At 39.6% G+C, this 23,293-nt stretch overlaps 1 protein-coding gene across 1 annotated transcript; it reads right to left on the bottom strand.

Moving 5' to 3' along the window:
* Window positions 1-4,241: 4,241 nt before the first annotated feature.
* Window positions 4,242-18,567, bottom strand: rab11fip2 (RAB11 family interacting protein 2 (class I)). Its single transcript, XM_086122375.1, has 6 exons — window positions 18,389-18,567; window positions 16,281-16,826; window positions 13,286-13,677; window positions 11,750-12,095; window positions 10,448-10,520; window positions 4,242-8,496 (listed from the first exon to the last, which is right to left on the bottom strand). Exons 2-6 carry the CDS (start codon window positions 16,631-16,633, stop codon window positions 8,272-8,274), a joined length of 1,389 nt encoding a protein of 462 aa, XP_085978501.1. The 5' UTR covers window positions 16,634-16,826; window positions 18,389-18,567; the 3' UTR covers window positions 4,242-8,271.
* Window positions 18,568-23,293: the final 4,726 nt, after the last annotated feature.

The following is a 23,293-nucleotide window of genomic DNA, read 5'->3' as shown; positions in this document are numbered from 1 at the left end:
TGGCTGGGTTGACTACACTCACTGCTACTTCCAGAAAAATAGTTTGAATAAAATAGGCAAGCGGATATTGTGGTCAGGTAAAATACAGCACAGCCTCTAAACGGAATCTGTTCATGAGACACTCAATCCCAATTTGTTTGGATTTTGCGCTAACAGAAAGCTTGTTGTTGTTACAAAACATCATAAAAATGCTTGGAAGATTTTTTTTTTAATCTTTGCTGTCACTCGTAGCCCTGTGTGATGCCATTTGAGCTCCCTTTTGGAACACCTAAAGCAAATGTAAAAAAACAAAACACTGGAATCATTAATTTTCTGGAGACATTGGTTAAATCACAAAAGAGTCCAACAGATGAGCTGCTTGACTTGAAAGGTTCCACGGGATTGGATTTTGATATAAGCACAAATAGTCATTATGATTTGGGAATGTTATAAAAGCTGAATTTACTGAGATTCATATTAAACCTGTAGAAAATGCAGAAGACTAAAATGATAGTTCTTGTTGCTCTTGTAACATTTGCCAGAGATTGCTCAAGAGCGCCCCTAACCCCAAGTCAGTATTTCTGCATCAGAGAAGAAGAGTGAGTGGGTCTTAGCAAGAAGCCAGGACCAAATTAGGTCAGGAAAGTGGTGTCATTCAGGTAAAATTAGGAAGCAGATTTTATGTTGACCGATTTTAAAAACACACCTATCTGCCCAGTTTGTTTTGAAACGCCATCAGCCCTAAAATATTTCATCCTAAATCACCATTATGACACTGATCTCAAAAGGACACAAACAACAGTGATTTATTTCTTTTTGTTTCACAAGAACCGTTGACAATTCGTTTGAAATGTATGAGGAGATCATCAATGTACATATTGGGTATTTAAAATGCTTAATAGGGCAATGGGCTGTTGTGACATGGTATAGGTGAGAAGTGAAGGAAAAAAAGCAAGCCTTTCTGCCAAAATAAAAGGAACATATCTATCTTGCAAATAAACAGGAAGTAGACGCAATTTGTTTGCGTCTAGTGGCCTCATTAAATTATGTGACGGTTTGGGTCTGCCCCCCCCCTCCCACCCCAGGTCTTGATTTGACACCTACTGTATGTCATAGATCATTCATTCAAAAAGGCTTGCCACAACATGGTGGAGGTCTGTGTTTTCAACGCCATGTATGTTTATATGCAAACATGTTTAGATCTGTCCGGAGCCGTTTGAGCTCCTCGCAACGAAACACACTTTATGGAAAACAAGTTACATTGATTTTTTTTTTTTTTTCCTGACCGTGAAATAGGCTACAGTCGGCTTCATGACGTCTGGATTTATGGCCTGGTAATTCCCCCTCTGGAGTAATTTGGCTGGTACATCTGCAGCTTAGTTGCATTCCAGCAGGGCTCCTCTGTGCTGTGAAGTCAGGAGATGACTGATTGATTGATTGTATTACCCTAGTTTTAGCATGGCTTTAGCAAGCTACTGCGGTAAAGTTTTAATGGGATCTATTCACTGCAAAGACAACGGCACTTCACGTAAGCAGCGAGCAGCCTGTTTGATGACGTTAGCCTGATGACAACCAATCAAAGTTCAAACTTGGCTGAATGTTTTGTTCCCCCCCCGCCCCCACATATAGTTTTATAGTGGCTAACACGACTAAAAGTAGGTCCCTGTAATCATTTTGTTCACTGCTTTCCCCTCATGTTGAGCCCTGTATCGTCAATTTGGAACTTTACAAAATGACAGAGATGTCTTTTTTCAGTTCTTTGGAAGCTTTCAGGTTAGAAAACGAATATGCACACGCCACTCAGACACTGATAATGAGGTAAGCCTCGAACTTTGGTTTTGCTCAGACTGATACAGACAAAATTGTCAGTTTAAAACAAAATACTTAGTTTTAAAAAGAAAAAAAAAACACAAATAACTTTGATTAAAAAACAGACTCAAAATGGGTTCTAGGTACAAAGACAGCTGGTATCGGCTCCAGCACGCTGGTGACCCTTCTGAGGATGAAGTGGCTCAGATAATGGATGGATGGATATTTAGAGAGAGAGAGAGAGAGAGAATGTGTTTGAAATCATTCACTCATTGCCTACATATAATCACTAGAGTATGTAGGATTTTTTTTTTTTTTTTTTTTTTTGCAACGTACCAGAGCTAGTTGAGTTGGTGGGCCTTCCTAATAAATATTGAATAAATGATGAATAGGAACCATATATTGTTCCAAATGGTATTTTATGAAATGAATATATACAAAGCACTTGATGAATATTAGTATGATAGCCATTCTCCGCCTTTCTTTTCTTAGTCCATCCAAAATCTGCTCAAATTGATTTGCTATTCTTGATTACATAATATCTATGTGAAGACACTGATCATATTAATGATTTGTTACGATCATTATTTAACAAGACAGATAAATACCAAAATGCAACACATGATTTTTTCATAAATTGCTACACGTGATCATATTCCTGTGGAATCCCAATGTCCCATCCTTGGTCAACTATTATTAGAACAGGCCCACGGGCTGCTCATGTGGTCCTTGTGGGCCAAACTTCCTGTAGGCAGCATGCTGGTGAACCCCTGGTATTGGCTGATAACCTTTACAGACCATTTACAGATTCAAACAAAACTCAAACGTGGCAAACTATTTACAATATACAGTATAGGGTTACATCCGAAGTGAAAATGTGGTACTCTGGGAATTCCGTTAACTTTAAGATAGAATCATCAAGAATAGTATAACCTCAGTCAAATATTTATGCTTTTTATATCCACCCTCGACATTTTGCTTCACCTTTTACAGTCAACCAGTGGGATAAATTTATCTTGGTTCAGTTTTCCACCCGCATCTAATTTATTCCAATGCGCCGATTCATATATTTTTCCTCCAAGAACTGCATTGCTAATTTTTTACTTTCAATGTGCTGAAAAATAACTACAAAGAAATAATTGAAAAAAAGGTGGAACTTTAAATTCCTAACCCTTATTACACGAATGTTAACACAAAAGTATGTGATTTTTTTTTCCATGATCATCACTGTATTGATCATTAGCATCATAGTTCGTTACATTGCCCTCACTGAATGGCCAGATTGAATAGAATGTTTTGATAAACTACAACCAAAAATATGAACACACATATATATACACTGTATATAATGAAATGATTTTCTGACAGGTCTAATGAAAATGGAGCATGATTCTATTTGGGGGTTTATGAGACGGCTATTGTATTGTCATGGCTACTAGATGGACGTATTCTTTGTGATCTAAATGAGTTGGGGCCAGTATTTGGTGTTGACACTTTGTGTCTTTCCTCTAGTAGTCATCTGTCTTTGTTCACCTGATACCAGACGCGTGGCAGCTATCAAAGAGACAATAGCCTCAACGCAATAGCCAACATTAGGATCGGCAGCACATTTGACACCTGATTTATCTCAAGCACCAGCTGAGCTTTTTAGATGAGCTAACTCTGCAACAAAAGAGTCCTGCGTTGGGGGACAGGGTGGAGTCCACACTCTGGGGAGTTGAAAGGGGTTAAACTTGACATCTGGCCCGCGGTCCATCCAACAAGTTCTGGGCAGCTGTCCATAAAGGTCTGCTTTTCTCTTGAAGCACCTCCTCCATCTGCTGAATTTCTGCGCAAGCCCGAGGCCATCCCATCCGCAGACGTGTGCAGGTTGACACTGATCCTCCACTATGATGCCCATCCATATTTAAAAGGCGTGCGTGCAGGTGACCGATGGGTGGCTCTCTATGGCACATTCGGGCTCTCCCGCATCCACAGAATTTGTGGGATATTTCCTCAAATTACAGCAATATGAGATCAAGCACACGGAGCTAATGGACTTGAATTCAGGAGGCACTCAGGTGACACGTGCCAGCGCCGCACAAGCTGCCATGTATGTCACCTGAGCTGGTGATGTGCGTGTAAAGACGACAATGAGCTTCCCAATTAGTTCATGAATACAACAGGTGACACCTAAATAAAGCCCAATTACAAAGATATTTGTGTTCGGTGTCTTCCAAGGCTGATGATGAGTTGTCACTCTGGATGAAAATTTAAACATGGCTCTTGTTAGTGAATCAGCATCGACATGGTTATAACTCGGCATAACATTCAAGGAACGGGTTTTCACTGTCAGAAATGTACTCGGTTTTGCATTCCATATCATTGACATAAACTACTGCAGATAGAAATGCGCAATAAGCTTTTCGTGTTTGGTTTTGTATTGCTTCCACAAATCACACACGAGCAGTGAGTCAGCATCATTTAGTAACTTTATTGAAAAGGACAATACAATCTTGCTGTGCCTTTCAAAACATGCAGAGTACTCTTGCAACTCACTCACGGCAATACGAAGAGTGTTGCTCAAAACAATTGTTGCAATTGTTTCACCGTAAAGTACGAGTAAGCATTCTTTTGAAGGAGTACTTTTACACCTGGCACTTGGTATATAGTCACCATTCCTGAATTACTTTTGCCTAAACCTTCAACACAACTGTGTTCCTTCAATCCCCTTGCACCCAATACAACATTATTTCCAAACATGCTGGTTTAAAAACCTCAAACTGGCCAGTGAAGGCAAATATTAATGTAATATATGTCAGTTTACCGTACCTCCAACCTTTCAGGAAGGCACACTTTACACACTTGTTCAAGTAGAAGGGTTGTGTTCTAGAATCTGCCCAAAAATGGTTCTACTGAGATGATGAACAGACCATACAATGACTTCACACTTTGTCAGTTATACGAGAGGGCATGTGGATGAATTCTTTGGAAGACCAGGGACACATTCAGACGCCAAATCTCTGAATGTTAGTGGCATGTTGGTCAACCTAACTCATCAAATTGTATAATAGTTCTATGATCAGATAGGGCAATATGATCCTTTTGAAACCGTTTCGAAACTGTTCAACGAAGCAGGACAAGTGTGCAAGAAAATAATTCTCACCACGAGTTGTGCATCGAAACTTTTGTAATGTGTGATGGAGTGGGCTGCAATCACCCACAATTCTCCACATCAATCAGACATGTTATGGCCACGTGTCTGATACTGATTGCTGGGGAGAGAATAGTTGCACATTTTAGAGGAAACATTACCTCCAAGCATATGTAGTGTTTTGCATATTCAAAAAGCGGCACTGACTGGATGAAAAATATTATGCAAAGAGGCTGCTAAGACGAAGTATAATAATGAGAGTCACCCCCTTCCAGTGTTGAGCTAGAAAATGATTTGAAAATGCTCTTCATTTTAGATTTACGTGTTGCAGTCTGACATCTCCCAAAGAACCAAATTATATGACAGCATAAAGCAAATGTAGCAATCAAGCTAAAAGGCAAAAGAATGACAGCCAAAATTAATTCATTTCAAGACAATCACTTTTCTTTCATGTGAACAAAATCCCCTTCAGGGTCCAAATGTCTTCAATGTTTAATGTATCTCATCCTTAGTATTCATATTTCATCATTTGAAGAGAGCAGATAGCTGCTGTGTGCCTTCACTTTGCAGGCACCTGGTGGGAAGAAACATAAAATACATGCTGTTGTCTACCACGCTGATAGGAATCTACTGATTTATTTCGCTTGTAGGATCGTCTTGAGCAATAAAAATGTCCGAGGTGCAAAATAACTTGAATTCCTGAGAACGAATTTCACATCACAGCTTGCCACCGTGAAGTTTACAGTGAATGAAAAATATAGTGAATTTCCTACAATTTGTTGTTGTTGTTTTTTTTTTTACTGCCTGCACTCATAAATCCACATCGGATGCTTTTTCAAATATTTTAAAGCACAACAAAAACAAACAAGTCAACCAAACAAGGGATGTGACAACCATTGAATAAATAGAAACATTAAAACCCGTGGGTGAGGTCCATTTAAGCTTGAAAACTATGCATACACGCTTAAAGCAGTAACGAGTGTGTAACGAGAGGTCACACTAGAGCACATACAGTATTCGAAGGCAATCAGTAAGAAGGGGATTTTCCGCAATGGAAAACTGATTTTTATCTACATAATTAGCACAGCAGCCAGGCTAAAATGGCCCATTAGCTAAACCACATGGCTTTCCACCATTATACCGCAATTGTGATTTAAAAAAAAAAAACTATTAACACAAAAACCCAGATTATCTGTTCATCCAATAATTCAGTGAAAATACATGTCACTCAATGAAATATTTTTTCTTTGGAACTGGGTATGGGCCGATTACCAGTTTGACGGTTTACGATGGTTTTAAACAGTCAAGGGTTCAATTACCACAAAAATTGCCTGTCAACAAGCTTCTTTTTTTTTTTTAGGCGACCTGTAAGTAGCTATGATTGCTTGCTTGCAGAGGCAAAGTTAATGATGAAAAACCAGCCACTTCTTTTGTCCTCTCCTTTTTGGCTGAGCAGAGAGGGGAGGGCTGAGCTGTTACAGGGAGAGGAAGGACTGAGGAAGACGACAGAGCGGAACTGCACTAACTCCAGCATCCAGAGGTCGTTTTGCTGTCATTAATGTGCACTGTTCTTGAAACAAAAACAAAAAAACCAACAAAAAACCCCAATGATTATTAACGCCTTTTTTTTTTTTTTTTTTAAAGAGGACACCCTAGAGCTCTATTTATAACAAGCAATATTTTTGCTCATGGTTATCATACCGTGTCCCGTACCTATTAGGAATAACAAAATACATAATTGAAAGGGAATTAAGGTTCAATAACATAGCTGATCTTTACATATGACGTATTGTTGTATTTCAACTGAAATAAATTCTCTGATGGAAGAGTTGGGCTTTCTGTACAAAACCACATTTCCAGTCAAATAATGACTTTTATGGCAGCAGAAAACGATGCTGTTTGACACAAAAATTTTACGATGAACACTCGATCTCACCCGTGAATTCGGTATCATAAAGAGCAAAGTTGGAACACATACAACAGGAATGATATAATCAACAATTGAAGGTGATTAAGGTCAAATGTAACTTTGGATCTAAGACTGCCACGCTGCCAAGACAAGACACTGTGCGAAATGCAGCTGCTTTAATGATAAACGTAAACCTATAGATGTATGCATGGGCCTTTTTTTTAACACTCAGTTTGTTCCCACTAGAAACAGCAATGTGATTCAACAGCTTTCTTGCAGTGAACTGAAAATTTGAATGACATTTTCTGTCTAAAATATTTGTAGGGAAGACATGATGATTGTGTGTATTGATTGTGTTTGGACTGTTAAGAGGTCACACAAACAAAGAAAAGTGCTGTGATATATATATATATATAGTGTCGTACAAGACAGACAAAAAGAATATTTAAACGAATTAGGATTATACATAGCTGTATAAATCCATTATACAAGATTGTTTTTTATACCAGTGTAAGACACACACACACTTATGTTATTGGCAGGGTATTCGGATACAGGAGCAATCTGCCATAAAGTACCTTACAAATACATTATTATTCAAATGTAACAGAGCTTTGTCAGTGTCAATCAATACAGATGCCTCAGTTCTTTGTATTGAACGAGAAGGTCAGGAAATAATTCGCAAACAAAAACATTCGCCAGTTGAAAGGTGACACAGAATTGAATTCCAGCATAACATAAAGCAACATTCTTAAATTAGGATTATTGCACTTCAAGTAAAAATATCATTTCCAGCTAAAAACTATTCACCAATACCCTTCAATTATCATCTTAACAATTAAAACAAAAGCAAGCACGACCAAGGGGACTCAAATTTAGAATGTCGACTTTGTTCATTTAAAACAATAGTAAGCAACAGATGAGAGCCGATCTGAGGACACAGCTCCGGAATTAACAGCCAGGCTAAACGTGGCAGTCCTTAAGAAGTGTAAACATAAGTGTTACGAATGGTTTGATCACAATGACTTTTTAATAAACAGCATGTGCTTGCTTTCCGAAGCGTCTCGTAAACATAAATTTGGCTTCTTTTTAACTTCAAGAGCTTGTCAGCACACGATTGAAGCTCAATGTGCAAACAGAGCTCTGTTGCCACAGAAGTGCAAGCACTGACATTGAAACTGAGCTGCGTGTAATCACTGCATTTGATTTCAATGAACTGATGAGTTGATGTCATTTTGTTGAAGTACCTAATGCACAGTATTGGTCAATTTTAACAGTTGATGAATGAAAATATAGAGTTGTACTTAAAGGAAAAGTGAACTGTTTGCGTTCGATTGGAACAGAAACTTCTCCTTCCACTTGCATTTACCGCACGATACAGATGCACAAACCTCTGCCCCACTTGTCTCTGTTAGAGTCTTATTGTTGGTGCCGGTACTTTTTATTTTTTATTGAGTTTACCTGCCTTTTTCTTTGGCTCATAGGGTGTCCGCAGTATGCTTGGGGTTTCCTCCATGACACGTACCAGCAGGTCATCTATGTAGTCCTCCAGCTCCCTGATATGGGCGTCTTTCTTTTTCACCACTTCTTTCTGCTTGATGAGTTCCTGCACCACTTCCTCAAAAGACATGTTTCGATATGCTGCCATATTCCCCTGCATCACTTCCTGGACATGGAAACACAACGGACAACAATTTAAAAAATAAATTCTACTCAGCAAAATTCAGTGTGTGTTATTGTTGGCTTAGTGTTGCTAATAAAGGCAAGTTGGTGGGTCACTGTCTCAAGTAGTCCCAATGTTAAGTGGAGTGCACAATGTACATGTACAGTATGTTTGCAAAGTTCCAGGACTCGTATCAGGAAATGTTATATTTCAGGGTTTTTACTCTCAATGTAGGCCAGATGATCAACCAGCACGCCTACTAGGAGATTCGATAGTGTTTGCTTCATTCAGGGCATGAGAGGAGGTGAGAATTTTTTTTTTTAACATAAAATGTGCATCCACATGATTTAAGTACGATTTTGTGCATACCCCCAATTTTGTGAATGAGGCCCAACTGTTCCATGGCCGAGAAGAGCATCCCCATTCTTAAGAAACCTCTCTTCTCACCCAAACTGGCTCTGTGTTTGCCCCCCCCCCCCCCCCAAGCTCACCAAGGCAGCTCACTTTGTGAGGCAAACAACATCAAGATGGCAGAGGATCACGGGAGACCCCTCCTCTGGATTTGGAAGACACCTTCTTGACATAATTCGCCTTATACTTTCTGGCGGATGTAAAGACACTCCTTTCCACCCCGTCCTCACCCATATGAGAACTCTTATTAAGGCACAGCATCACCATGGGCCTGTTTAGGCAGCTTTTGTATGAGAACAGGAGCTGTAATCGTTTTTAATGAGGGAGTACTTTATCACTGTAATGCTGGGCATCCTCCCCCAGATGGATAGAAAAGCAAAGGCTTGAATCTGTTTAAAATACCAGTGTTATCAACCTTCACGCCCATGCCTCAGTCATAAGACCACTGCAGAGTAAAGACAATGCATAACACCTCGGAATTGGACTGTTTGCCAGGTGTCTTATCGCTTCTTGAGCACAAAGGCTATTTAGGAGGAGGACACAGGCCAAAATGAAAATTCTCAAAGATTTTGATGACTGAAGATTAAAAATGCATCTAATTAAAAGACACAACCCTTGGGCTATTTGAGAAAGAAGTAGCAAACTGACCGCTGTAAGGGAATAATGTTGGGTTCAGCCGATGGTGTATTGCGCCTACAGTCTTGTTCCCTCGCAATGAAATGAGCTTCAGTGGTGGTAAAGGTCTAAATCTGACCATGAACCGGCAAAGTAATGATGACCATTTCTCGACGATCAGTAGTTGAGGAGAAGATAAGGCGTACATTACCTTTTCTAATGAGCTCAGCTTTGAGAATTTAAAAGCTTCATCCTTTGAAATGTACGTGTTATGCCCCCCCCCCCCCTCACCCCACCCTGCATGTGGTTAATTAGGGCCTTGAAGAGGAGGAAATGGGAGCTGGCATTTCTGCAAGCCGGTGCAGCATGTGCAGGGGCACATGTGTGGATAATGACAGACCTCAACACTCGCGCAGAAAGGTGACGAAAGCCATTATCAGCATCCCCTTTCTCATTTAGGCATCCCTTGAGCTATTGCTCTTCTACAGAGAGCACATTTACTGAGCAGTAGATCACACGTTTCAAAGTTTCTGAAAACATAGATTCAGGAAGATACTTCCGCAGTAGTATCATGTAAATAAGAACAAGCCTAAATATATCATAGTTACATGACTTTTCCTCAACTACAGCGTTCAAATACAACCCAAAGAAAGTAACTAACCTCATGAATATTTCATGGTAAAGTACTTCATATTCAGAGCAGGCACGAAGATATGAATGTGCAGCTGCTAATTAGTTGAATAGCACATCTGAATTTTTAGAGGCCATGGGGATCAATGTCACCAGCTGCTGCGTCAAATGAGACTTGTTCTCCATTACAAAGTGTCAAAATCTTACAAGTCCATTCTTGCATTTCAGTTCAAGTAAATGATAACATGCAACGGAATTGCATGCGGAATCATGGTCTAAGTTGTGCTCGGTGTCTCACATTTTTCAAGGCGTGGGTCTCCCTGCTCCCTTGGCCTGAGGTGAGGTTTTCATTTCCAAGTAGCTTTTTGTCACTGTAAAGCATTCAAACAGAAGCACAGGTCAGGAAATTATGCATACAACTGTTAGGCGGCTCTGATTTTGAATTTACCAAGGGAAAAATAAGGTTTAAATACCGGTACTTGAGAAAGGAAACACACGATTGTGTGTAAACAATAAACTCCAGCTTTAATGTTTGAAACACATTTCATTTTTAGGGAACGTCCCAATACGATCATGTTATCGGATACCGGGGCTGATCGCACGATATTCAGGTGATCAGTGATCGTTTCAAAAAGATTGGTTTTCATAAGTTTCGGAAATAGTTCATAAAGTGACCACACAATCCAAAACTATAACTATCTAGTCAAATCAAACAGTTTGATTTCATATTCCACAATGTTGTGCTTGTTTTGATTTTCGAGTGTGGCGTTTTTGTTTTTAGATTCTGTTCCTCACAGTTGAAGGAACAGATGTAATTTGATACAAATTACAGACCTCTACCTGCTTTGTAATTGGGAAAACTTCAAAAATCAGCAGTGTATCAAATATTTGTTCTCCCCACTGTATATACACACACATATATACATACACATACAAATGCATACATGTCGATGCACATTTCTATATTAATTGGAGATCAATTGGATGGATATTCTTTTGTTCCATGTATTGCCGAGACTCTATATCAGCAGATACTTCAAACCAAAGACTCGGAAGTCAAAAGAGAGTGATCAAGACATCTCTATTAATTATGTACAGTACATTAAACCGCCTCAATGTATTATTGCACTACATTAGGACTGACCAATGAGCTACTGGATGATAATGACTGCATTTAAGATGATGGACCTATAAAGATAAGTGGTTAATTGAGTGGTCTATCGCTTTTAAAAAATCTCATTATGATTGCTCAGAGGGCTCCGTTATCAAGCCAAAGCTCTCTAAAGAGCCTCTAATGACACCTTCCATTCAGATAAAGTAAAATGTAGTCTCAGTGTTCCTAAACTCTCAATGGAAGCCAGGAAAAGACATAACAGGTTCGATGGAAAAGAAAACACTTGACAACAGACAGAGACAACGAAGGGAGTCCACGAAAGAAGCTTTCTCATGCTAATGAGAATACTGTAAACATCCTGTAGCTTGGACGCAGTCAACCGAGGTTACGTCTCATGGTCATGGGAAAGCAAGATTTGGATTCAATGAAAAACATAGTAACGCATAGTTGTGCCAGTACCTCACAACATTATCAAGCTTTATGTACCTTGCCTTGAAGTTAGAGCTGAAAGGGTTAGTGTGTAGTTGTGAGTCACCACTAAAAGGGTTGGGGGAGCGCAGGTCTCCAGAACTGCCCGAACGACCGCCACTGCTGGTCTTCCGGCCGTCCTTCTTTCCAGTCATGCGTTCTAACAGGCTGATCTTCTCCTTTTTCTCCTTGGGCTTGTCCCACAGCTGTCCTTGCTCCCCTTCGAATGGGTTGCGGTTGCGTGGGAGTGTGGCATACTTCTGTGGCAGGGTGTCACTGATATCAGGAAAAGGGTCACTGTGTGCCTCGTTGTCTTGGAGACCTGGTACCTCACTCTGGGAACGCCTGTGAGGAGCAGCTGTACCTGGACCCAAGAAGCAAAGTCACTGCATGATTCACCAATGTTTATATGCCTTTTGAGATTACATAGACAAAATTGTTGCTACGCCTCTTTTAATGACAGAAAAGCCCACATTGCTTACAGAAAAAAAGATCATCTAACAAATGTAATAATATAACTAACTGTAACTAAACAAATCAGTCAGTGGTTTTAAATTCTGCTTCAATGAAATTATTTTGACAAACAAACTCATGAAACAGGCCAAAATGATGGTTGCCTTAGAAAATACTGCAAATAATTTGGCCATAGGGATATATTCAACCAAGGTGTGTCCTCTAATGAACATTAAAAGTCTCTTCAAACTTATAACCAGTAAGTCAGCCTATTTAAAGGGTTCTGGGTCTTGCAATAGGAAAATGAGCCAAAACACAAATCTCAGAGCGAAACAGTGGACTATTCTGAAGCGGCCTTCTAGGAGCCCTGACATAAATCCATTTGAACAGCTGTGGAAGAAGATGAAACACACCACCAGCAGAAAGCACCTTTCAAACCTGAGACAAATGGAGTAGTTTGCTCATGAAAAGTGGGGCAAAATACCTGCTGAGAGTTGCTGAATTTGTTTTTGTCCAGGCCTGTTTCATGAGTTGTTGTTTTCTTTTGTTTAAAAAAAAACAATGCTATACCAAAATTCAAAAGCAATGTCTGGTTTTGGTTCATTTTATTTTCTTTATTTATTACTTTTGTGAGATTAAAGTTATTTCAGTGACTCATTAATGTAGGGGTTACAACAAATGTACAGTATATGTATCCCTTGATTGACTGAGCCAATGGGACTTTACTTTGTTTAATGGTATTTGCCCTTTGGTACAGGTTGTTCCCAATATTATTGTATTGGATTTATCTGTATCGTGAATTGGGCATAAAATTAAGTGCATGCATTTGAGAGTGACTTCTGTGACTCCAAACCCCTTTGAGGTAAATGATTGGGGAAATCATATGTATTTTTTAAATTCTTTTTAATATTTATGGTACAGCTTGCATATGTTCCAATGGCTCTGTCGTGTTAAATGGTATATACATATGACCCCATGTCATAAATGATGCCATTGAAAAATTGTAAGGTAGATAATCAAGTTGCAAAATGTTTATTTGACCTTACAGCTCCCTTCGACAGCTAAACTTTAAATATATGACCAATGATTTAGGCTACGCACCACTTTCTTCGATGGAATTCATGGAGTCCAGTTTGGGTCGAAAGTGGGTCCCAATGAGATCTGACATGGAGTGGGCTGCAGAAAGTTTCTGGGCCCCAGAGAGGAGCGATCTCTTAGCCTTGGGTTTGGTTCGCAATTCTGGGGCAGTTGGGTGATAATTAGGGTCCGAGTCGCATGCTGCAGATCGAGGTACGATGGCTGAAGAGGTGTCACTGTCATGTTTGCGACCCTTCATTTTCACCTTTAGTTTAGAAAAAGGCGAGCGGGGCTTCTCCTTCATGGAGAGGTCAAACATACTGGCGGTCATATTATTCCGCATGAATTGGATGCTGACTTGGATGCGTCCTCGCTCCTTTTTCTTCTTTGATGGCTTGGATTGCAAGGTATACCAGCTAAAATGAAAAAGGAGAAAACTTAGCATATTCAATGGGGACATTTATATACATATACTGTATACATACACACTATATATATATATATATATATACTGTATATATTTTTTTTTAAACAACAACAACAATAAAAGAATCTCTGTTGATTATCTCTTTAAACAGAATTTAAGAATATGATACAAGGCTAATTTGATCATACTAATCCAAAATGTTGACAGCAATTCAGAGGATCAAATCCTTTGATTTTGGTCGAATTTGTTATTCGAGACAAACATTTTTTTTGGAAGAGAGAATAGAAGAAACGGGATGTTCTTGAATAGGCATATTTCAGGCTTCCTTTTGGGCTCCTATTCATTTAACCTTGCTGCGTTTTCAACTGGAAGTAATGGGATTTGTGCATTCAAAATAAAGTGGCATTTGCACAAATCTGCCCTTTGTTCAGAACTGCAAAGACAAGCAAGTGGGACATTGAATCGCATGGTGACCGAACATTTCATGCATGCTAACCAGTCACATCCTCTGTGTTATGACGACTGTGAAAAAGACAATTCGGTATACCTCTATTTATAAAACAAGTAAATCCAAGACCTCTTGCCATCTGTCAACAATGTGAAAGCACCTGAAGTCAAATGCAAAAAAAATCTTTGAAAAATTAATTTGAAAATTTAACAAATAAATTGCAACTACAAAAAAATAATAACTTTTCTTTTTTATTGCAGTATTTAGTCTTTAATAAGATGGTAGAATCTGTCACTGCAAGCAATAGTGGAACTGGTATTAAAGAATGGCAGCTGTTGAGCGCTATTTTAAACCATCAAGCCCATGGCCCGGTAGCCGAATCATGACGGGTCCATTTCCCAGGCTGTACGTCGTGCTCAGTCAGATCAGCAGCCACAGCATGCCGCTGCTATGGGGCCGGCGCTGCAGCTCAAGTGTGTCTCAAGGCCAAGATAAACCTCCCTGCGCTTGGAACCACAATCCTTCTGCTTGGCCCCCGGACCGCTGGGAAACTCCTCACAATCAACAAACACAGGTGTGCGATAATTATGGGCTGCCTGCTCAGATATCGAGACAGTCTTTCCTCCCCAATATGTCAGTTCAAAAACATCACAAAAGGGGCCGCAGCAAATGCAGCGTGCAGACGGTGCAATGTGGTCATAGTGTCTAGGGTCCTGGTGTCATTGTCAGACTTGCCGGCAGGGTGGGAATAGGCCAACAAGTAACAAGGGCCATATCCATTACCAACACTCAGCTGAAAAGGTCCACAGCCTTGTGGTGAATGAGCTCAGGCACAAAGGGAGGAAAAAAAAATATGTCCCACTTTCACACTGATTATAACATATTGCAATTCTGTAAACCAAAGGGCAGAAAGGAAGTAATGTATTTCCATGTTGGTGAGCTAATTAACACCAGATCCAATTTAGTCGATCTGTTCCTGTTTCCTTAATTCGGGGTTAAGCAACAGCATGTGTGTTGTAAGGATCAAATCAACCTAATCTTTTAGGTTACCCTGGAATTATTACATAGTTTGGAATAATTACCTAAGGCTTTTGGAGGAAAAAAAAAACATCAACAACCCATTTTTTACAGTCTACGGCCTGCCTGTTCGTTAGTCCGTCTTTCATCAGTCAGTGGCAACACAAATTTGTCAGGTAAGAAAGCAAAAATGAACAAGACGAGGCAAACGCCGTGACTTCAAACACATCTAACAATTTGAAGTAGGCCTGTGTAGGTGTTTCACATGATGGCACGGTCAACGGGTGGTTCGCAGATATGCCTCACAGTTCTACGGTCGGCGGTCTCAATCTTATTGTATGAAGTTTGCATGTTCTCTCTGTGCTTGCATGTTTTTTTCCACGCTTCCCCCCCACATTACAAAAAAACATGCATGTTAGGTGTAAATGTGAGCATGGATGCTTGTTTTTCAAAATATACCCGGTGATTGACTGGCAACCAGTTCAAGGTGTACTTTGCCTCCTGGCCAAAGTATGCCGGTATTGGCCCCAGCTCACCCATGACCCAAGTGAGGCTACTGTAAGTGGTAGAGAAAATGGATTGAGAGATGGGTGCCAAACACGACATGTTTAGCCAGCTCCACTAGTTATGAATAGGCCAATTAGTGGTATCCATGTTTGCAATCAGGCTAAAAAAGAAAAAATCCAAAGGTGAGCCATTGCGAAGCACAATACTTAGCCTGCTGTAAATAGGGGCGAGCTTTCACTTGAAGCTGGTGTCTCGGGATGATGTAACAACAGTGACTTGTAATACTCTAGTTTTACTTGCACACAATACAACTGTGTCCCATTTGTGCCAGAAAAAGCAGCATTTAAAATGAATAATAAAGAAAATATGGATGTCAGTTCATCATAAGCACAATCCTGTATGTACAAAACTATTTTGTGCCGACAGTCAAGATGACTGGCCTAATGTGTAAACATGTTTCAGAAGTTCTTTAGATATCTTTTCACTTTAGTTGTATAGATATTAGTCCGAGTGCACATTAGGGTGGAGGATATTCATACATGCATACCTTACACTAAGAAAATAGTGCCGTCCAGATTTACGGTAGCATCACATCCCAGACTACTCTTTTGAATACTCACTCAGTTTTCTGCCGCTGCTTGTTGTCAAACACTTCGTTGAGGTTGATGGACCTCTGACCCAGGAACTTGTCCAGCCCAACCAAAGAGCGATGCATGACAATGAAGCATAGCTGATAGATTTCTGGGTTGCCATCCAAAAGTAACCCAGGTAGTTCAAAGGAAGCTTCTTCTCTCCAGACAGGGTTGAGTGTCTTCTCTGCCACTGATGTCGAGTACTTTTCCTTGCCCAGCTGGATGATAGTGTATGCATCATTGGAGCCATTTTTCCCCTTGGACTGTAATCCAGCAGCTTGAAGAACAGTGGCTTGGACATGAGTTGGAAACCATTTTTGAGACTGTTCGGCCAGTGACATTGTCTGGACTGCTTTTTCAACGGTTCTCTTGCAGTGTTATGAAAACAAGTGGGTAATGTAAAAAAATACATTTAACAAGGATGTGTTATTCATGTTAATGTTGCGGCCCTGAAGTAATATCGAACTTGGTAAAGAGAGTAAGCCTCATTTCATAAAGCCACAATCCCAGATATCCAAGCCACTGCTGAGTCATCTGGGGGGGGGGGGGGGGGGGGGGGGGGGAGATGGAACCCACATGAACACAGAAAAGAAAGAAGAAATACAAATGTTTAACAAGGTATCCCTTTAGCTAACATGGAAATATAACACATGTTTTACTTTTTATATGTGTATACATACACAAACACATGTAGAGTAGAGAACAGTAAATAGACAATATATCAAATGTTTTCAGGACAGGTGTCACAAAATATATACCGTACTTCAAATCCAAACTACAAGCTATAACTTTTCTTCTTCAGTGAGGGCCAAACGGTCAACCTCCATGTCTCGATCCTGCTTCATTCGGTACGTGACGGAGGCCAAAATTGTGGTAGGACTGCAACACCACAACAACACAATGAAATCGAACTTTTCCTGGCCCGGAACACCATCACATTGCTGGAGCAACCTACCTTCCCACTTACTTAGGACCGTCCTATTGTATGTTTGTGGGTGACGGGATATATTCACAAAACAAGTGCAATTGTGGTTTTACAAAAACGAGTATTGCATGTTATTTAAAAAAAATCTTATTAAGCTCATACTGACCCACTTTTATAAGTTTCAAAATAAATGTTATGATGTTAAAAGACTTATGCTATTATGATAGAAAGCAAAGGATGTTCAGAGCAAAAACAAAATGTATTCCTTATCTCATGTTATTGTCTCAATATGATGTTTGTTAGATTATTGTAGATAAAGATGTAAAAGGAATTAAAGGTAGATGTGTTTGTAGATTTGGAGTTGATTATTAGAATTGGGGCAAGGCAATATTGCCCAAAATTCATATCACATTATCAATAAGATAAGATAACCTTTATGCACCCCCTAAATCAAGATGTAAAAATGTAGATTCCAAATATTTTTTATTAATAATAATGTAATAACAGAATTTCTGAATAGATTAATTATATACTCCACGTATCTTTTGTGACAAGTCCTGGATCGTTTTTGACAGACCTAGTTATGTATTATGTACTGGTACATATTAAATTAATTATAGTATATTTACATACACAGACAAACACCCATACCAATACAGGTACACATTCTGTGTGCGTGTAATATCATACACGTAAGCCAACAATTATTGCATCCCCATTATGTAGTGAAACACATTTACTACATGTATGACGACATCCAGAGCTGCATCATTGGGTTAGTCCTCCCAGTAAATTGTGATGCAGCAGATTGACAGTCATAGTACTGTAAATACAGTTTAAATGCTTGAATTTGCAGAGATTTCGGTTCGCCAAAACTATTCAACCAATTAAGCCAAGCAAAAAAAAAGTTTCATAATGATAATACAATGTGTACAGTACATGAAATGAATCGGTGTGATTTTCTTTCCCTACATATATAAAATGACAATGTACACCATTATGTTTATCTTCACAATTAAAGGAAGTTGATGTTTTAACGCTATCAATAAACATTAGCTAATATCGATCTTCAAACGGATTTTGCCATTGCTTGAATCAAGCAGGTAACATTAGCTGTAAGCGGCTAGCTGCCGTGCTAACAGCTCCATTGAGCTCTTTTATTGATTCTTACCTCGCAAGCATGCATAGCAATCTTTCGGTCCAACATATTCTGGCTTCATTATTACATAAATGCTGTTGTTTTTATCCACGACAGATGACTGCAAGATAATATTAGGTGGAATTGCAGTTGCTGCTCTTTGCTAACAACTGTCGAGCGGATGCAAGGGGCACTTCCTTGTCTGACGTCACTTCCCTCTCAGGCCGGCAGAAATATGAGGAAGTATAGTACAGTGCTGTACTGTACAAGAAACCAGTCAGCTATTGATTCAAGCCCACGCCCACGAAAATTATGTCTGGCATGCGAAAGCAAGGAAGCCGACGAAAATTAAGCCACGAGTAACCTATTATTTAGTACCTTGCAGTTTGAGCAATGAGTCTACATGATATAACCAGGCGAGATTTACACCACTGGATCCTGTTCTGGTGTTGCATCCGAATAAACATATAAAGTTTCATGTATTTTTACAGTAGTTTTATTTTTATCCTTATCTAATATAACATTTTTGGTGTGTTTGTTTTGCTCAGTACACACTACGAGGAAAGCTACGAGAACACTGGTTGATATGAAACTTGTTTGAGCTTTTAAAGGAGCTCCAATCCTAAAGTATCTAAAAACAACTACTTTCAACATTGTGATTTTTATTTCATTATGTAGTCTAATAGAAGAGGCAAAGTAATGCACCTAATTCAAACAATAACAAGGTGAAAATGGTACAAATATGATCACGTAATATACATTATGTAAATATTTTGAGGAAAAGAGAGGGAAGTTACACTGGGAAAAAAAACTGTATAGTATTGAATGTACTCTCCTTTTTTATTTTGTCAAGGGGTTGCACATAATAATCATCTGGCTGTAATTTAATTGTTTAATTAGATTTCTGGATCCAATCAGGGGCGGCCCGGTAGTCCAGTGGTTAGCACGTCGGCTTCACAGTGCAGAGGTACCGGGTTCGATTCCAGCTCCGGCTTCCCTGTGTGGAGTTTGCATGTTCTCCCCGGGCCTGCGTGGGTTTTCTCCGGGTGCTCCGGTTTCCTCCCACATTCCAAAAACATGCATGGCAGGCTGATTGGACGCTCTAAATTGTCCCTAGGTGTGAGTGTGGGCGTGGATGGTTGTTCGTCTCTGTGTGCCCTGCGATTGGGTGGCAACTGATTCAGGGTGTCTCCCGCCTACTGCCCGAAGACAGCTGGGATAGGCTCCGGCACCCCCCGCGACCCTAGTGAGGATCAAGCGGTTCGGAAAATGGATGGATCCAATCAGGTTTTATTTGTGCAACCACTTGATGAAACAACATTGAGTACATTTAACGAAAACTTTTTTCCAGTGTCTGCTGGAAAAAAAAGTTTTTCACTCAGAAATTCGAAGGGAATTTTAGAATGGAGAGTTTTTGAGTAAATGTTACTGGCATGGTTTATTAAAAAAGCACTCAAGATTACGGTAGGTTTGAAAAGCTAACCCACAACCTTCAGGTTGGGAGACAGCCACTCTACCACCTGAGCTATGCCACACCTGCAGCATGTCAGTATATTACTGGTGTCTCCAAAATGATACCTCAAAAACTCAGTCCCCGAATGGAGGTATGAATATTCCAACTGACACATACTTCTTACCCTTGAGTGACATTTTCCCCCCAATTAACGAATACTGTGTAAGCAAAATCTACAATAAAAATCTCCATGTAAAATCCATTATTAGGTTTTTATAGTAAATATCAATACGCATTACAGACATCAAAAATTAACTACTTGTTATCATTGCTGAGATATTTTTATTTTTGTTTTTGATGTGCCAATATGCACTGATATCAATAAAAATAAAAATACTTCAAAAAACTTCACCACCGTAACATAAACCTTCAGGGTAGGAGCCAGGTCAACCATGGGCAAAAGTCTACTGCACGGGTGTCAAAGTCAAGGCCCGGGGGCCAGCTCCAGCCCGCCACATCATTTGATGTGGCCCGCAAAAGCAATTCATTTGTCAACTTCCATGATCCTGGCTAAAGTCTGTACCGAAATGTCAAATTGTGATTGTGTAATAAATAACATTGAAATTTTGCAATCATTTTGTAACCCTGTTTACACTCACTTGAACAAAAATCGAACAAACCAATAGCTGTTTTTAAGATGCGTTACAAGGACGCAGTGACAGTTTCAACAAAGGCTTAAGTGACAGCTGAAACTGTCAGCTCAGTAAGAGTTTTTCTCTTCACCAATAGAGACCATTGCCTGGAATAAAGAAACTTTAAATCTAATTTAACAAACAGGTAGTTGACCTGAGTGATTATAAAACTAGTAATTTGTTGTGTACAAGTAATAATACAATGGAATGGTTACGTAAACATTTATTCAATTTCACTTTCATAACGGCCGTCCGAGGGAAGACGTAACTCCAAAGTGGCCCGCGACAAAAATGAGTTTGACACCTCTGGTCTACTGCAACATAATCTGCTCTGCAAAATGGATAATGAGCTCCACTCGACGCATCACCGACACTATCTGACACGCAAGTCTCAGTACACATGGACCTGGACAATGCAACTGAATGGTCCATTTGATCACTCTGCTGTTATTTGGATAACTGTCAATTCTAGAGCCAATACATAACACTTCATAAAAACAGATTACAGAGTTAAAAAAAATGTAAAAAAAATAATGAGACAATGTATCACTTCAGTTGTTCTCCACGTTTTAATTTAGAAATGGAAGGCCAGGATACATTTAATTGACATGTGTGGAAAACTATGCAAATAGACATTAACATGTCAGTAATGACAAGTTTTTGCTCTAAATAGTGTTACATTTGAGGGAAACATTTCCCATTTTCAATAAAAGTTTGTGTTTTGTATTTTCAACAGTACACATTTTAATCACAATTACAAGAATGGCTTTATCGAACATTGGTACTTATAAGTGAAGTACTGAAATATAAGTACTTAAGTAAGTCATCACAATGGGTGTTGTATATTATTGACAGTGAAATAAATGTTTACCTTGGCACTTGAGTGCATTTAGTAGTCTGTACACATTTACTTTTAATTAGGTACAAGGTGTTGAATCCCTACTTTTACCAAAATAGATCTATTTTTAAAAGATAAAGTAAAAAGAGTAAAAGAGTGTGAGTAATTTTGTCATCTCTGCAACCGTGAGTTCATGTGCACACATGAACGTGTGACACGCTGTGTGTACTTTACTCGAGAGCAAAATCATACAAACATCGTAAGTGCTTATGTCTCCTGAGTGGAACATGGAGGCACAGATAAGAGGTACCCTTGAATGAGCACAGATGTGATTGTCAGCCCACTTGACAAATGCATCTTAACCAAACACACCAGACTGTTGGTTTTATCGTGGTGCTGCTTCCACTACCATTGTATACACAACCACGCTGAGGCTGGCTTGGCCATCTATAAAATACTGTCCTATATATTGTTTTTTAAATTGATTTATTCTTCTTATAGTTATAGTTTGAATGAAACGTAGCCAAATCAAATGACAGTTTATTAAAGGCCACATCCCGCTGTGCTGAGAAAATGTTTGAGAGGGCAATGGATGTTGATGTTTTTGTGGCAGGGTTTGTTCCAGGTCGCAAACGTTCGCAAAGACGTTCAGTGGAATAGGGGATTGAAGTCACTGATGCTATGTCGAGCATGTCTCAAACTTCACATCAGTTTATTGTAGCCAGTAAAGTGAGCCGCCTTCATGGTTCTTGCGAAATGGAATTGTTACAGAAAAACGGCAGACAACGCTGACCAAAATTGCACTTTGACATAAGATAAGATGATAATAAGTCAAACACTTACTTTTTACCCTCCACAGGAACAAAATATCAGTGCCCCACTCCTTGGTGGGATCAAACATGAAAGACATTGCATTCCCACATCACCTGTATCCTTTTATTACCTGCCCTTGCCAGAGAATAGATTGCGGCATTGGAAAGTAAAACATCAGTCTATAAATTAGGCATCGGTATGGTCTGACCTCACTCACAAGGTCATAAACTCTCCAACATATAACTGAACCAGCTTGCAAAGTTTGGGTCCACATGCTCAACCATATTAGATGTCCATCGAGGGCTATCATCCTCTGTTGTGCATGTGGTTGTGGTTCAAACCACATTATATAACACTCTTGGATTATTTTGTACTACATTTTTTTTCAGGTAATATCGAGCCACCATACAGTACATCTGCTCGGGGAAGCTACTAAATTTATGCTCCGAATGTGAGGTTATGTACAAGTTCTGCAGGACCGACTGATTTAAAAGGTCTTCAGCTTTAAGTTCGGCGATCAGTTTAGATCCCTGAGTAAATTTCAATGAAAAAAGGAGAGAGGCACACAAATCACCCTAGCTTTTACTTTCAGGAATGTTTTTGTGGAAATTCATTGATATATGGATGCAGATGTGCGACTCCAATGTGAAGAGTAGAGCTAACACAGGCCACTAAGTCGGAGCCTGTTGACTCCCTAAAAGTCTTCATTTCCACCCCTTAACCTCAAAGAGAGCATGTTGTAAAGTCCAACTCGTCTGTCGCCCAATCCGATAAAAATGCTGAAATGTCTCTCATTCTTATGCTTTATGCACAATGTATATAAGATTTATCCATAACTGCGGATATAAAAAAAAAAAAAAGAACCAATCAAGCCTCGCCAAGTGTTAAAGGCAGTGATTCCTAACCTGGGTTCGATCGAACTCTAGGGGTTCGGTGAATCGGTCTCAGGGGTTCGACGGAGCCTCTGCCATGGAGGTTAAGACACACCCAACTCAAGATGTCAATTAGTTCTGACAAGCCCGCTTGGCCATCACTGGCTGCAGATGATCACATTACAGTGCTTGTCCAATCAGTGCTGCGGGAAATTGAGTTCGCTCAGTCGTCAACGTGTGACTGTCGTGATAGTATGTCGTAAAATTAAA

Source organism: Hippocampus guttulatus, chromosome 10 (assembly GCF_054856545.1).
Source record: "Hippocampus guttulatus isolate MCC_2025c chromosome 10, RoL_Hgut_1.0, whole genome shotgun sequence".
Taxonomy (NCBI): Eukaryota; Metazoa; Chordata; class Actinopteri; order Syngnathiformes; family Syngnathidae; genus Hippocampus; species Hippocampus guttulatus.
The sequence above is the reverse complement of the archived record's forward strand: the minus strand, read 5'-3'. Positions and strand labels throughout refer to the sequence as shown.